The 15,453-nt window shown below is 37.5% G+C and overlaps 1 protein-coding gene across 7 annotated transcripts in view; it reads left to right on the top strand.

The window, feature by feature from the left end:
• Positions 1-15,453, top strand: part of EZH2 (enhancer of zeste 2 polycomb repressive complex 2 subunit) — a 50,388-nt gene that overhangs the window by 25,529 nt on the left and 9,406 nt on the right. For 4 of the 7 annotated variants that reach the window (XM_063405880.1, XM_063405870.1, XM_063405843.1 and 1 more), the window contains 8 exons: positions 455-593; positions 2,765-2,908; positions 3,479-3,581; positions 4,141-4,304; positions 10,810-10,901; positions 11,852-12,092; positions 12,513-12,682; positions 13,068-13,162. In XM_063405880.1, coding sequence (XP_063261950.1) covers positions 455-593; positions 2,765-2,908; positions 3,479-3,581; positions 4,141-4,304; positions 10,810-10,901; positions 11,852-12,092; positions 12,513-12,682; positions 13,068-13,162 — 1,148 coding nt within the window. The remainder of the gene's footprint in view (positions 1-454; positions 594-2,764; positions 2,909-3,478; positions 3,582-4,140; positions 4,305-10,809; positions 10,902-11,851; positions 12,093-12,512; positions 12,683-13,067; positions 13,163-15,453) is intronic. The other 3 variants (XM_063405889.1, XM_063405861.1, XM_063405853.1) reach the window with 2 other exon arrangements.

Below are 15,453 nucleotides of genomic sequence, written 5' to 3'. Positions count from 1 at the left end.
TTAAATTGTCAGACATGTTTCTCTGTTTGTTCTTCAAACAGTTTTAATAGCATATTTTCTTATCTCTGGCCAAACAATGAAAGGATGGTTCCCATTGTGGTTTCCTACTTTACTGTAAGAGAGAACCAAGGGGGGGACAAATGAATTTACCAAATGCAAGCTTCCCAAAGCTTAACTTCAAGAATTTCCATATTAAACTTTGTGGAAATGCTCTGCTAACCTTAAGATTAGGAACTAGTGTTAGTATTTTGAAGTAGCCACTAAGAACGCAAAAAATTGTTGAAAGTCATTGAGAGTTTTGTTTTGTTTTTCTAGTTAATGATAAATGTGCTAAAGCAGTGAAGCTAGTTAACTTACTGTTATAGGCAGACTCCTGTCAATAGTGCAAAACAATGCAGGAATGGTCAGTTGACAACAGTATTTAAAATTGTTTGATTATCACTGTTGTGCCTAGGTAGAGGATGAAACTGTTTTACATAACATTCCATATATGGGAGATGAAGTGCTTGACCAGGATGGTACCTTTATTGAAGAACTGATCAAGAACTATGATGGGAAAGTGCATGGAGACAGAGGTGAGCCCAAACACTCAGGTATACTAATCATTTTTTCCTATATAAATTACTGTTGTAGTGTTGCTTAAGGCCTGATGTGTGATTGTTACAGTAGTATCTCTACAACCTTTACATTGTGTAAACACTGGGTATAACAGGCTTCCTTATTTAAATGTACTGTTCTGCATTTTCATTAGGCTGCAGAATTTTAAGTAGTAGTGTGGAGAAATTAAGCACATTAACTTTTTCCTTATATCATACAGCGATTCATGGTATTCAGTTTTGTGCTCAGAGCTTTGGAATATGATAATGTGTATATGTGCCCTGCCTAGCAGAAAGTGACAGGAGGATAAAACTCTACAAAACTCTGATAATTACAACATTTGCAAATGTGATTCAACAGAATAACCTCTTGTAGGTTTGTGGGGTTTCTTCTCCTTCCTTTCCTTAAGGAACTTGCTAGCTATTTAAAAACACCCTCTGTAAATCAGCTTATAGAGCAAAGTTGTATCCTGTTGGTACAGAAGTATTACATGTATTTATTCTGAGGTGTAGTTTACTTGTTCTCCTGTGTGGTACTACCTGCAGTGTAATCTCTCACTTTGCTAAAGTCTCAGTGAAGTGTTGACCTTTCACTTGCTCTGTGCACCCTCAGAACTGGCTTATACAAGCCTCAGCTTCACAGTTGTGGAGGTTTCTCTTGACTGCTGTGATTCCTCCTTCACAGCAATATTACCCACATACTCCACCCCTTCACTCAAACAGAGAATATCTTAAAATTGATCGTATTCCTATTAATGCTGAAGTGTCTGAGAATCACATTTTTTGAGTTCACCGTCTATCATTCATGAAGGTTGAGCCTATGATTCAATAATAAATGCTACTCAGGCTTACAACTAGACTTGTAAAGTCTTCAGTATAGCTGCTTGTATTTCGTAAGAAACATGGAGTGTTTTGTGGGCTTTGGCCTTTGGATAATTTTACACATTTACTGATTGCTGATTTTCCTGTCAGAGAACTGGTTATGCCAAAATTATGACATTACTACTAAATGTCTTCTATTATTGATTTAATTTATTGTTAGAGGAGTTCAGCTTTAAAATTAATCCTGTTTGAGCATCTTGAGATGCAAGTTTATAAGGGCAATTACTATCATTAAGTGTTTTCCATAATATATAAAATATATTAGAAGTAGAGTTTTTTTAGTCTCCCAATAGCTAGTATTGTGTGACTGTAATTAAATGTAAATACTGTGGGAATCTGTAATCCAGAGGCATTCCCATGTAAGAGTCAGAATTCTAAACTAGGTCTGTAATTGCACTTTTGGGAGATAATTTGTACCATCCTGTGTGTGTATATTAAGAGTGTTTAAAACATCCGAGTGCTATTTCCATTGTCTGCATAGTCATAAAGCTGTTATTTTCTGTTGAATTATTTTGACATCCAAACCCAGTCCAGGTTCTAAAGGATTGTAATAAGCCCTACAGTTTCCACACAGTTCATGATTGTGTGGGTTTTTTGGTGGTTTTTTTTCTATTTTTGAGAAGTAGTCTTTGTCAGCACTAATTATGATTTTTCCTTTGTGTAGAAATGCCTTACTGTTTAATCTGTTCTGCCATCTGAGTGTCACAGCAGAATATAATCTAATAAATAGATATATGCTGCACCATATCTTTCAGTTTTCTCTTGATTTTTTTTGTATATGACTGTATTCTTTTTTTATCACCCAGCCAGTGTGGTCTGTTGTGGGAAGTGGATACTAAGGAACTACCAACCAAAAATCTCTCTGTAGATTCTGTAGCTGCCTAAAGATTAGTTTATAGACTCTTAGCATGCATTTCCAGACTGGCTTGACCCAGCCATGTTGGAACTGGGATTCTGGCATAAGATTTCTTAAATAATGTAGCTGGTAGTGTCTTTTGTCTTATGAGGAAGAGAAATTTATTATATATATGTAGCACAGAGAGTTGGGAGAAAAATTGTTGGAATTTTTCTCCTTCCCTTCCCATTTGACAGTCTAAGAAATGGATAATGAACAGTTTTAACTTGTCTTGGTTCATACACTGCAATTTAAGAGGGGAAAACGGCAAAATTGCTTTTCATAAATGACAGCATTTGCCCTAATTGAATTGAAGTGTAGAGAGGATTTAAAATACTTCATATACACATTGTGCTTTTTTTTATTCACTCACAATTTTGCTGGATTTCAGAATGTGGATTTATCAATGACGAAATATTTGTTGAGTTGGTCAATGCCCTTGGTCAATATAGTGATGATGAAGATGATGATGATGGAGATGACAATCCTGATGAAAGAGATGACAAGCAAAAAGATCGGGAAGGTAACAGGATGGGTATGTCTATCTTTAGATAGACTTACAACTTAAGTCTTTAGAAATTAAACTCAAAATGTTTTGTTTAACCACTTAGTAAATTTGTTCAAACCCATTTTCCTATGTGGTAGTTTTCAGGTCTAAAGTAGCATAATTTTCATAATTTCTTTTGTCTGTTAGTTCAAGATTTGTATTAAGAACACCGTGAAAGACACTTTTGCCAGTTTTTGTTCCCTGGCATACTGAGGCTGTCAAATGCACCAAAAATCAGTCAGGTATCTGTCTAATAAATACTTTGATACTCCTCAGAAAATGATGTATCATTATTCTAAAGCAGGCAGAGTTCTGAATTTCCATCTCCATCTGCTGGTGAAATAATGATTTCTCCGAATTTTACTAGTAGATTTTTCTCATCAGGAAAGATCACTTAACACAGTTAAAATTGTAGGTGGTTTAGAAATAAAAACCTTTACTTCTTTTTTACATTAGAATGTTGGTCAACTCTCCCTTTCTCTGAACACCTTCTTGAGGTAGCATAGGAGCAGAAATATATATTTTTTTTGTTTTCCAAATTTTTTGCTTCCTTGGCAGAAAAAGAAACCCACCCACCTCGGAGATTTCCTTCTGACAAGATATTTGAAGCCATTTCCTCAATGTTTCCAGACAAGGGTACAGCAGAAGAATTGAAAGAGAAGTAAGAACATATTTCTTAGTGTATACTGCTGTGTTGCTTTATGAAACAGATTCCTCTATGAAATAAATCCTTCATTAAATATTTGTTGATTAGGAATGGTCCCCTTTGCAGCTAGTTCTGTGGCATTTGTGTAACTTTTGGAAATGGCACTGAAAGGCTCTTTCTCCCAAGTCAAACAATACAGAAGTGTTTATTAGCCTTTCTTTTAAACTACTGAAAAGTGGGTGCTTGTATGTCTCTAATAAGCTGTTATTTTTTGAGGTGCTAAAATAAAAGCTACTGCTAAAAAGAAATATTGTCTCCTTTTTGGAGTTACTGATATTATATATGAGGTTGTGATGGTCTTGAAAACAAATGCATTATTTCCTGTTCAGTTTGTATTAATGAGTGTGGAATTAATAACTTGTCATGTCACTAACAGATTTGCCTTTTTAGCTAGCACATATTTGTTAGGGTTTTCTTTTAAAGTTATGATTGAAAATGCAGAGTAGTACTGGAATAAAAAGCACTTTTATAAAAAATATACTTAATAAATAATTTCTATTATTTTCCTTTCAAGATACAAAGAACTCACTGAGCAGCAGCTTCCCGGAGCTCTTCCTCCTGAGTGCACACCGAACATAGATGGACCAAATGCTAAATCTGTTCAGAGGGAGCAAAGCCTGCACTCTTTTCACACACTCTTCTGTAGGCGCTGTTTTAAATACGATTGCTTCTTACATCGTAAGTACAATTAAAGTGTGCTTGTATATGTCTTACTTTTTTTTGTAAGTCAGGAGACTTAAAAGTGCTGTAAGATCCAATGCAGAAGGAAGGAAAGAGAAGAAAAAATAAATATGTCTAATAGTACAGCTTGTACATGTTGACATTATTTTGTAGTGAAAACTATACCTCAGAAAAACAAATGCACCTGTGTGGGTAGTTTGCTATCCTTTTTGCATTTAGGACTTTGTATAAAATTCCTAACTTGGACCAATCTGTAACATCACTTCTCCTTTTTTGTAGTCTGCAAGAAAACAACATTATTTTATACTATTGTTTCTGTGTTTCAGTTTCTCAGTTTGTGCATGGAGAATGGGATGTATTTTTCCACAAAAAATCCTGGTTATTCATCAGACTTGCTTCATTTTCCAGTAGGGAGAATGAACACTTATGAACAGTTTTCTCTTTTATTCTGCCATGTTACTTTATAGCCACACTTGTTGTACTTGGTTATTTGAAGAATTGTTTCAGAGAGTTGAGTTTTAGAAATTGTGATGTCCTATCCTCTGAACTGCTTTGATGTTGCCCCATTGTTTGGGGCCAGCAAGCTGACAAGAGCTTAGCAGTGATGTTTGCTTTCACTTCCAAAGTGTGAAGAGATTCTGAAGTGCTACTTGAGACAATTATTCTGGACAGAGAATTAAATGTAAAGGGGAAACTAACAGTCCAATATGAAGTGGTTTCAACTTGTAGCCGTATACTGTGATGCCCTCTATATCCAATTAATTTTTGCTTTTGACTTAGCTGTTCATTTGCATGTTCCACCGTGAGTGCGCGTGCATGTTCATTTGGGAATCCTTGTGCTTTGACAGCAGCTCCTCATCCAGCACACATGCAATCTGCCTGTGTTTGTACTCCACACCGAAGGCTTTGCACAGTGCTGCTGCTTTTTCATACCCCTTGGTTGCCTGTCAGTGTGCCTTCAGAGGAGGAATTGGAGTTGTTCTCAGATGGTGGGGAGGGGGAAGCTTTTCATGTTCCTAGTTCCTTTAGTACTTGAGCATTTTGGAGTTAGGTCTGTTAGTTTCACTTTCTCCTTATATTCTGTTGACAGGCCTTGCTACAAAATGCAAAATAAAAAATAAAAGGAAGCTGTTACTTTTGCATAACATTTAAGAACAGTAAGTTTCTGGAGTAAGCTGCTGCCTTGACCAGCCTTGACACAACACTGTTTTCTGTGAAGCTGTAGGTCTTGTGGTGTCTTAGTTGCCTGGACACTCATTCCAAGAAGTGCTGTGTGCAGCCCTAGTCTGTAGGACAAGGAAGTGAAGCTGTATGCTGGTTCTTGGTAATCCATTTGTCTGGCAGGGGTTTTAGGAGTTCTTGACACTCTCAATAGTCTAGCAGAGAGATTGGGTGCCAATTTTGATTAAGTCAACAAAAAAGCATTGTCTGGACATAGTGAGATCAGGGTTATTCTAGTGGCATCTCTGAAGACTTTAGATATTTCTGCTACAGTGATTTTAGGCATTTTTCTCAATGATTTTATATAAACTTTCAGGAGTTTTTCAGTGGAGATGGTGATTCTTCTAAAACATATGTATATTTCACTACTCTATTTTATTAGTCTATGTAGATTTGCCTTTATGGTCATTTTTGCAGACTGATAGAAGTAGAATGGAAAGGTTTTGCTGACTACCTGTTGGGTACCTGGTACTTTACCAGACCACAGCTTTGAGGCACCAGTTCTGAGAGACTTTTTTAATATAAGTTCTGTGAGGAATGGGTTCACAGTCTTGGACTTCTTGTCCTATTCTTGGGTGCCAGGTTCAGTCAGTGAGAATGTCCAGAGCCGTGTCACTGCTTGAAGGACCTCAGTTCTCACACCAGCAGCATCCTATAAGCCAAAAGCACTGTGCCTCCAAAGTGTTTATACTAAAAGATTGCCTAAGTTCTTGTTGCTGGTGATTTTTGATCTGTCCCTTAAGCAAGTTGGTGTTCTTTCCAAAGTGGTGTATGTCCAAGGCTTTATTTAAACCATGCCTCGTACTTAAAAGTGCCCAAACTTTAAATCATCCCATCAGGATTTCAGGGCCATGACAGAAAGAGGGATGCATAACTCTCCAACTGTGGAGGCCTTCAAGATGTAATTTTATGTCAGATGGAGGGTGAAATTACTGGTTATGACAGTGCTCTTTGTGACAGCCTATGCAGCACATTCACTGTCACTGATAATAATGTATTTGATACATAAGCACTGCAAAGAGATCTCTTGACTTTTGCAGTGTGGACTCAGCACTGGAGTCTGAATGTAGTAACCTAATTCTTCAATTGCTATTCCCTGAAAACATACCCAAATTCCGCTGCAACAGTGACTGCCCACTGCTTTGGATGCATTGCTTCCTTTTGCTTTTGTCTGTAGTTACACCAAGGGAAGAGAATTGTTTTCTGTCTGTTTGTCTGTCTGTCTGCGTGTCTGTCTAGAGCACAGAATTTTTTTGTTAAAAACTGAGAGAGTCAGTTGTTTGGCCTCTTTGTTTTCTGTTAAATGTTAAGACTGTTGGTCAAAATTCACCAGGCTCATTGCTGGGAATAAGTAACTCATCAAAAAAAAGGAAAAAAACCAAACCAAAACTGCTTTGGTTATTGGAAGGCTGCAGCAGCAATTTTCAGTGTCTCTGAAACAATTTAACAATTTAACTTTTATTACATTTCTACAGTTGCCTCTATGTTCTGTTTCATGCACTTGCCAAGTGCTTGGGATCATGTCCTGGCTTCTGCAGATGATGTTTTTGATGAATTACTTTGGTTATCTGGTGGGCTACAGTGATCAGATTTGTACTTTGAAAGGGGTATATCTCTCGAGAAGGCATAGAGAATTAAAAAAATACAGGAATCCTATTAGGCCTGGTTTTGCTTCTTGTATTTCCCCCTCTTAGATTCCATTTTTGTTAAGATTAGCCTTATTTTGTAGAGTTTCCAATCTTTGTTTTAGAACATTTGAGTTAAATATAGGAAAAGTTATCATTAGATTTTTAACGTGTCAAGTCCCCTTGACGACCTGGCAATCCCTTTATGTGCAGGTGATGACATAACTGAAAAAACTTGTGTACCGACTTCATTTGCTGACAGCAAGGAATTATGCCTAAATGTCTGGACTAACAAAGAATTTAGAAGAAGGAAAAATATCAGGTAGGGAGAATTTCCCAAATAGCTTGACTGTGAAGCAAATGTACATTTCAGGCTAAACTGTTGCCTGTGTACTTTCACATTATTGAAAATGAGAGTTGAGCCCATTGGGGATGAGACAGATAATAAATCTCGAAGACAGAAAACATGCTTAGTGACACCATTTTAGAATTATTTCTCTTAAGCAAATAATTAAAGAAATACAGACTTCAGGTATTTAGGAAATTCTACAAAGTTTTCTGTGATTTTTTTTGGAAAAAGATTACTACTGATACTATAAAAATTCATAATACAGCTATACAAATAGTTATATTCTTGTCCTGGGTCCTTTCTTTATAACAAACCTCCCCAAAAATACCTCGCAATAGAGGTGGTAGATTTTGACTGTAGTTGTCTTTACTGTACCATGTCGGGCGTTTTTTAAATAGTTGAACACAAAATGTGATTCTAATTTTAAGTATCAGATGTAGCTTAATTTTGAGGTCTCACACGTTTTAAAAATAACAAAGGTTGATTTGTTTCATTATATTACAAGTGAAGCATTTCTTCATTTTCTAAAGGAAAACAGTTTTTAAAAAAAATACTCATTTTAGGACCTTGCACAAATGAATTTGTGAAAGAAATTATTACATCTGCAAGTGACATGTAAAAAGAATAGTTTGATTTCTCTACATTGCAGTAGTGTGGTATAGATCATGGCTTGCAAATATTTTACTTTTGCATTGCTGAAAAATTATTTTCCTTATGGTATGAAGAGAAGGTAAAAAAACCAGTCAAGTGGGAAAAAAAAGCAAACTGAATGATATGGTGTACTGTGCAAATTTAAGGATGCAGTGTTGAAAAACATGGGAGTTCCCCCCCCCCCCCCCCCCCCCCCCCCCGCCATTTTTGGGTAAAGGGCTTCCATCATCTTGTTGTTTCCTAAAAGGTGGAACAACTTGGCAGTAAATTGCATGGTTTCTTTGTTATTGCAACAAAGTGTAACATATTTTACCTACAGAATATATGAACACTTGAAGGATATGTGAAACGTGAGAAGTGGTGTAGCAATGAAAGCTTTTAACTGGAACCTGGGGGAAGAAAGAGCTCTTATGGCAACAATAGACATAAATTACATTCATATACTTGCTTGTAAAAAACTTTTACATATCTATCTATATGCACATATGTAGCAAATGAAAGCTTTTTTGTGTTTCCAGATTTATAAAATATAACATATTTGTCTGGAGAAAGGGATGTAACGTTTACTTAGTGTTATTTTATATTGTTTGTACCATTTTGAGAAAGTCTTGGAAGAGTACATTGCTTTCCTGGCGGGTTCCCATGTGCTGCTATCATTAATACAGGTGCAAAATTATAGAATTTATGATTTGATTTTTCAAATCACTCTCCTTTATGGGAGGGAAACATGAAGTGATGGTTCTGAGATGGAACTGGCCATCCTCCCCACTGGTGCCAAAACGAGTGCTTGCAGAGCTATGCTGCAAACCAGACCCCTGAAATGAAATTTGCTTTCAAAAGCCTTATCTGGGAAGATGTGGGCTCTGCCCACATGCTTTAACAGGAAGGAACTGCATTTAAAAAGTTGAGTCTTTAAAGCATAGTGGACATAGAGAGAGAAGCCTTGAGCATGATCTGGAAATAACATGAATAGGAAATGAAGGAGATGTGTGAGGTGTTGGTGTGGAGCAGCCCTTTTAGATTAATCTGGGTAAGAGGGGAGGAATTTCTTCTTTAATTTTGAACATATTAACAGTTTTTATTCACTGAATTTTTATAATCTTCACTGTAAGCTACAGTTGCCCAACTGCAGCTGTGGTAAAACTTCAGCATAAGTGGTTCTGCATAGCTTGGAAATTGCACATTTTAAGTTGAGCATCTTCATGGAGCATTAGCAAACAGACAACTAGCACTGAGTAGTCTCTTCTTTTTTAAATTTAAGTCCATTCTTCATGGACTTTTTGTTCCTTACAGTTCTGTATGCCACTGTTAACACATTTAGAGGGAATAGGTGTTTATTGCTATCTCTCTCTATATAAAAAACAAAGTAATTTTTCCTTGAGCACAGATTACTTGTTTCTAAAAAGACAATTACAGAAAACTTATGATAGTATTACAAAAAGATCCTAATACAATGTGTGAGCATGAATGTTTGAGTTGTGGTGAGAGTCTAGTGGCAGGTTTTCAAGGCTTAAGAAGAGCTCTGTAAGGGGTACAGAGGAGTTCCCAAAACTTCCAGCAAAACTGTGAGAAGTCAATCTCTCTGGAAACACCCTGCTGGGAGACAGGGATTGCCCAGGAGGAGAGCTGGCTTTGGCAAAGAGAATGGGTAGGAAATTCTGCCTCATATCAAGGTGCTTGTGTTGCATGTGTAACATACCCAGTTCTGCCCTTTTCTGAGTCACTGTCTTGCAGCTTTTACAGAGCTGTACAGAATCTGTCAGATACAGGGCCAGACACTTCTCTGCAAGGTGCAAACTTGGCTCACTTGTCCAGAGTGACTGTGCAATGCTAACTTATTTCCACCCTGCAGCTGGGATACAGGAACTGAATTCTTGTATCCTGTCAGCTTAGCTGGAGTGCTGATAAACTAATAGAGCAAAAATGCTTATGTATCCTCCTCACTGATAAAAATGTGACGTGGGTCCTATTACCTTTCCAAAGCATACATGGGGTTGAATTTTTTGACAAGATAGAAATTTAACAACTGAATCTTACACATTGAACAGATGATCATTAATAGGAGAAACCCTGAATAATTCTGTTCAACATGACAACAAAGTAAAGTCTGTTCTTTTGCTGGAAAGGGTGATAACACCAAATCTTCCTTGATCCATGAAACAAATGTGATGGTTGTCTTTGCTGATGTAAATGGGCTTAATGCTTTCAACTGGAAGAGGATAGGTTTACATTTGATGTAAGGAAGACATTCTTCACTATGAGGGAAGTGACGCACTGGACCTGGTTGCCCAGAGAAGCTGTGGCTGCTCATCCCTGACAGTGTTCAATGCCAGACTACATGGGGTTTAATAGCCTGGTCTAGAGGAAGGTGTCCCTGCCCATGGCAGAGAGGGGTTGGATCTAGATGATTTTTAAGGTCCTTTCCAACCCAAACCATTCCATCATATGTGAAACTTACTTACGTGCTGTCTCTGTATTTAAGTGGTAAGTCATATGTCACTACATGGGGTTTCTTTTATGGTTTTTTCCCCTTTTGTTAGTATTTTTATTCTGGTTTTAGATTCTTGGTAATCTTGTGTTTTGGATACAGTTTGAGGTTGCATATGTAATGTATTTTTATATGAAAACTTAAAAATGTGATGTTTTGATTCAACAGCATTCCATGCAACTCCTAATACTTATAAACGAAAGAATACAGAAACAGCATTAGATAATAAGCCTTGTGGACCTCACTGTTATCAACATTTGGTAAGATAATTTTATATATCACAATTCACTGAGTGCTAATGCTGGCTGCAGTATAGGGGGATACTTATTCTAAGGATGTACTGGATCTAGGATAGTGCATCTGCTTGTGGGTCATTTGCAGTCAAGTATGTTACCTTCAGCTGCTGTGAGAGAAAAAATTTAGCTTCCAGTCTTCTTAAGTAGGAATACTTGTAGATGTAGCCTGAGATATTTGTAGGGAAAAAATATTACTATCCCCTAGTAATGGTGTTGCTGCCATTCTGTCCAATCTAGTCAAAGAACTGCAGGCTTCGCTCTCTTGTAAACTGTATCACAACTAAAAATGATAAAGATTTTTTAGTTTGCCAAAGGCTCATTCCATCTGGGACTTGTGATCTCAAGAAACAATAGGATGGAAGTTAATAAATTGAAGTCTTTAGTAATATAATTTGAAATCTCTCTCATAATTCCCCTAAATTTTTTAGTATGAGAAACTATGCAACTTTTCCATCTGAAAGCTTGCTACATGGCATACCCCTTTCCACTAGAAAACAAGTTACCAATGCTTGCATTTTAAAAAATGCAGACCACATAATGTTTAAGTGCTATGTGCAAGAAAAGTTGTTGTATTTTTATGGGTGTTTTCTGTTGGAAATTTTAATTTTTTTCTGTCATCTGGGAAGATAGAAATTTACTACTGAATTATTTTTCACTTGGCAGCCAAAGTAAAAGGTGAACCGAAATACTGACATGAGTACTTTGTAAGTGTAGATTTTTTTCATGATAGCATCAAAAGTACTTGTGCTCACAGTCGGAGTGCCTTTAACTGGAATTTTGGGGCCCGTGATTATTTTGTAGAGCGATGGGAAGCTACTCAGTATGCAAGTAGAAGGTGTTCTCCCATCAGCCCTGACCACGAGTGAGAACACCTCTCGGTTCTTTTGCTGCAAATTGCGATGTTTTGTGTTCAGGAAGGTGCAAAGGAGTTTGCAGCCGCCCTGACGGCGGAGCGCATCAAGACGCCGCCGAAGCGCCCGGGCGGGCGCCGGAGGGGCCGGCTCCCCAACAACACCAGCAGGCCCAGCACGCCCACCATCAACGTGCTGGAGTCCAAGGACACGGACAGCGATCGAGAGGCGGGCACCGAGACCGGCGGCGAGAACAACGACAAGGAGGAGGAGGAGAAGAAAGACGAAACGTCCAGTTCCTCTGGTAAGGCCAGTGGGCGCTGCTTCGCTCAATGAGCTGCACTGCGCGAGAGGATGGAACAAAACCAAAGCTACAAAAGAACCAACGCAACGAAAAACAGCAAAAAGACAGCACAAGTCGAGCTGTGCAGTCCTAGAAAACGTGTGTTTGGAGTGTATGGAACTGAGTGAGAAGACAGAATAATAATATGAGTTTAATCAAACTCTAAGAGAATGTCCATATTGTCTCCGTTTATGTGTAGGTCATGCAATTTGAGTAGCTACTGTTAGCTTCTGTAAGAGGTATGTGAAAAGTGCTTGGTTTTTCTGGCACTTGGGGAACAACAAAAAACCTGGGGTATTTTTTAACTGCAGTTAATGATTTGCCATTGTGAAGGGCATGTAAATTTTGAAATGTCGCCTTACTCTCGATTATTTATTACAGAAGCAAATTCTAGGTGTCAAACACCAATAAAGATGAAGCCAAATATTGAGCCTCCAGAGAACGTGGAATGGAGTGGTGCTGAAGCTTCAATGTTTAGAGTTCTTATTGGCACCTATTATGACAATTTCTGTGCAATTGCCAGACTGATTGGGACCAAAACATGCAGACAGGTAAGAAGGAAAGCTACTTGCTAAGAGTCATAGCAATTTATTTTTAAAGCTAAAGTATACAAGTACTAGTATTGATTACTAAAAGGGAAAAGTAATTAATTTTCTTGGTTTTCCCAAGAATGCTATGGTCCAGAATTCATAATAGAATTCAAAATACATAAACGTTAGTTTTAAAACGATTTTAAAATTAAATTTACAGGAAGTTTAAATTAGAGTATCAGTTCTTAAATGACAAAAATAATCAACTTTAAATGTATTGAAAAGAGACTATGACTGGATATAATCTGTAAGTTGTTGGTTGGAGGAAATCATACTAACTTAGAATATGAGCAACTTTGTACTAGTGAGAGATTTATCGTGGATGTGTTATGGTATCTCTTGTTAGGTGTATGAGTTTAGAGTAAAGGAATCTAGTATTATTGCACCAGTCCCTGCTGAAGATGTTGATACTCCTCCCAGAAAGAAGAAAAGGAAACACAGGTAAATCTGTTACTAAATACCCTTAGCATAACAAAGTGGAGATCCAGGGGATCAGAACAGAAAGTGTTTTGGAGGAAAAGTTGTGCAGCTCTTCTTTTGCTTCTAAAACCAAAAGCAGCAATAAAACAAAATGGTGTTTTAGTTTCAGACAAAATGTTACTGCATTGGCAAGCAAAACCTTCCTCTTCTCTTTCCCTTTCCTTTCTTTTTAAGCTCTTTAACAGCCAGGTTCTTGTAGGTGTATTGATGGAAGTAGTCAAAACTGTAGATGAGAAATCACCTATTCAGCTTGTTGCAATGTTCAAGATAGTGTGGTACAATTATTTTTTACGGTGATAAACATTAAATTTAGAAGCGTTTCAATAGGATAGGGTAATGATTAGATGGTATTATAAAATGAAAAATTAAGGTTTTTTATGATGAAGTGTATTCTGGCAAGCTTCAGATAGCAAGCTAGTAGACTTGCCTTCTTTTTTTTTTGTGTGGAGACACTACTCCTTTGTAGCACCCCAGTTTCATTAGCACCTAGAACACCAACTAAAGAACCAGGTTAACAAGTTATTATTTGAAGTGAAGCTGCAACAAAGAACAGAATTATGCTTTTCTGGAGCCACAAAGATCATTTGACACAATTTCTCTTGAAATTGCAAAGCTTGGTGGCTACTGTCTGTCAGTGAAATGCATTTTTCTTTAAGAATTCCGAGGTTTGGAAAATGCAGATCTGCATTAATTATTTTTATTCTGAGAGACAAGAACATAGGCGATAAAAAGCTGACTGAAAATTAGCAAAAACGTTTCCTTAGTAAGCAATAAGTACACTTTCTTTCCATATAATTTCAACTTCTCCCTTTAACTTTCCTTAATTTCCCTAAATTTGTCCTTCCAGTTCTTCTCCCATCAATTCTTCTTGCTTCTGTCTTAGGTTGTCTATTTATTATTTCCAGGCCTAGTGAAATTCCTGAACTTGTTCAAAGATCCTGTTGATGTGGAGTAGAATATTTCTGCTTTTTAACAGAGGCAGGCAGTGTGAGCTGGGAAAAGATTGAGTGAGCATCGGGAAGAGATTTTGTTCTCAGCAAAAGCTATTGATTTTAATGCTGTTGGCACAGTTTTCAAGTGTTTGGGCATTTGGTGGGCTTGGCTGTTTAAATTTAGGTTATTAGCCATGGTGCAAGCTTGGAATATGCAGCTGAGAATTAGCTTGCTGTCAGATTCACCCAAGTTGCTGTAAAAATGGTGCCACTACCTCTATTTAAAAAGAGCAGCTAAAAGTCTCAAGCATATTTTTTCAGCTGAAATGGATTGTATGATTACCAGACTAACATTGTTTTAGAGGAGTTCTCAGACTTTTTATTCATTTAGGAGGTTTTTTTTCCCAAGTAAATGAAAGAACAGTCCATTGCATGAGGTTTCTTGACTTTATTTTCTTTTTTATTAGGTGCCAATATAAAAACTTTAGTGGTAGCAATTTAGTTTTGAAATGCCCTTTAATTCTTTAAACTCTCATTGAAGGAAGGAGATAATTTCACAAACTTCATGTCCCAGAATAGGTGGCAATCAAGCTGTCTCCATTCTTCTATGGCAGTAGCCTTTTTAAAAAGGAGGGCAGTTTAGGCTACCTACATCCTGCTGTAACCTGAGCACTCTGAAGATCTCCCACAATCAGCAATTGGGACAACCATCTGGAAACCTTTCTGTTTCTTCCCTTTCTTTTAGTTGAGTTTACTCACTCTTGGAGTAAATCCAGTCCTAGAGCCAGGAAGGCCCTTCCTTTCCTTTTGCCCTTTTGCACTGCAGGGCTCTTACCTGTCTGCAGGTTTTCTTTGTGCATGTAGCTTTGAGCTAAAGCAGCGTCACCAGAGAGAAGAGCAGCAGCAAAAGGCTGCTTTAGCTGGCCTCTTGTAACTGGTCTGAGCGCAGATGAAGTCTTTTCTTGCAAGACTTTGCCTATTTCCCATGTTGTCTTGGTGCCCATATGGGCATATTGAGCAACTAGCCAGCAAGACTGTACCCCTCTTGGATAATGGAATGTCTTGTCTCCCTCTTTCCTGTGTCATTTTTGTTAAGATAGCTGTAATAAGACTGATCAGTGGGAGAAGAAGACTTCTAATATTGTTGCTTTTTGGAGAACCAGAAAGTGTCAGAGCCTGGCCTATGTAACAGATTAACCTTTTATTTTGAGAAAACTCTGCCTTGTTGAGAAGTGAGTACTTTGCATAGAAGTCAGTAAAAAACCTGAACGAAGAGAGAATTCTGAAAAACATGGGCGTATGCTGGAGGGGGAGTGTACT

This window comes from Prinia subflava, chromosome 1 (assembly GCF_021018805.1).
Source record: "Prinia subflava isolate CZ2003 ecotype Zambia chromosome 1, Cam_Psub_1.2, whole genome shotgun sequence".
Lineage (NCBI taxonomy): Eukaryota > Metazoa > Chordata > Aves > Passeriformes > Cisticolidae > Prinia > Prinia subflava.
The sequence above is the reverse complement of the archived record's forward strand: the minus strand, read 5'-3'. Positions and strand labels throughout refer to the sequence as shown.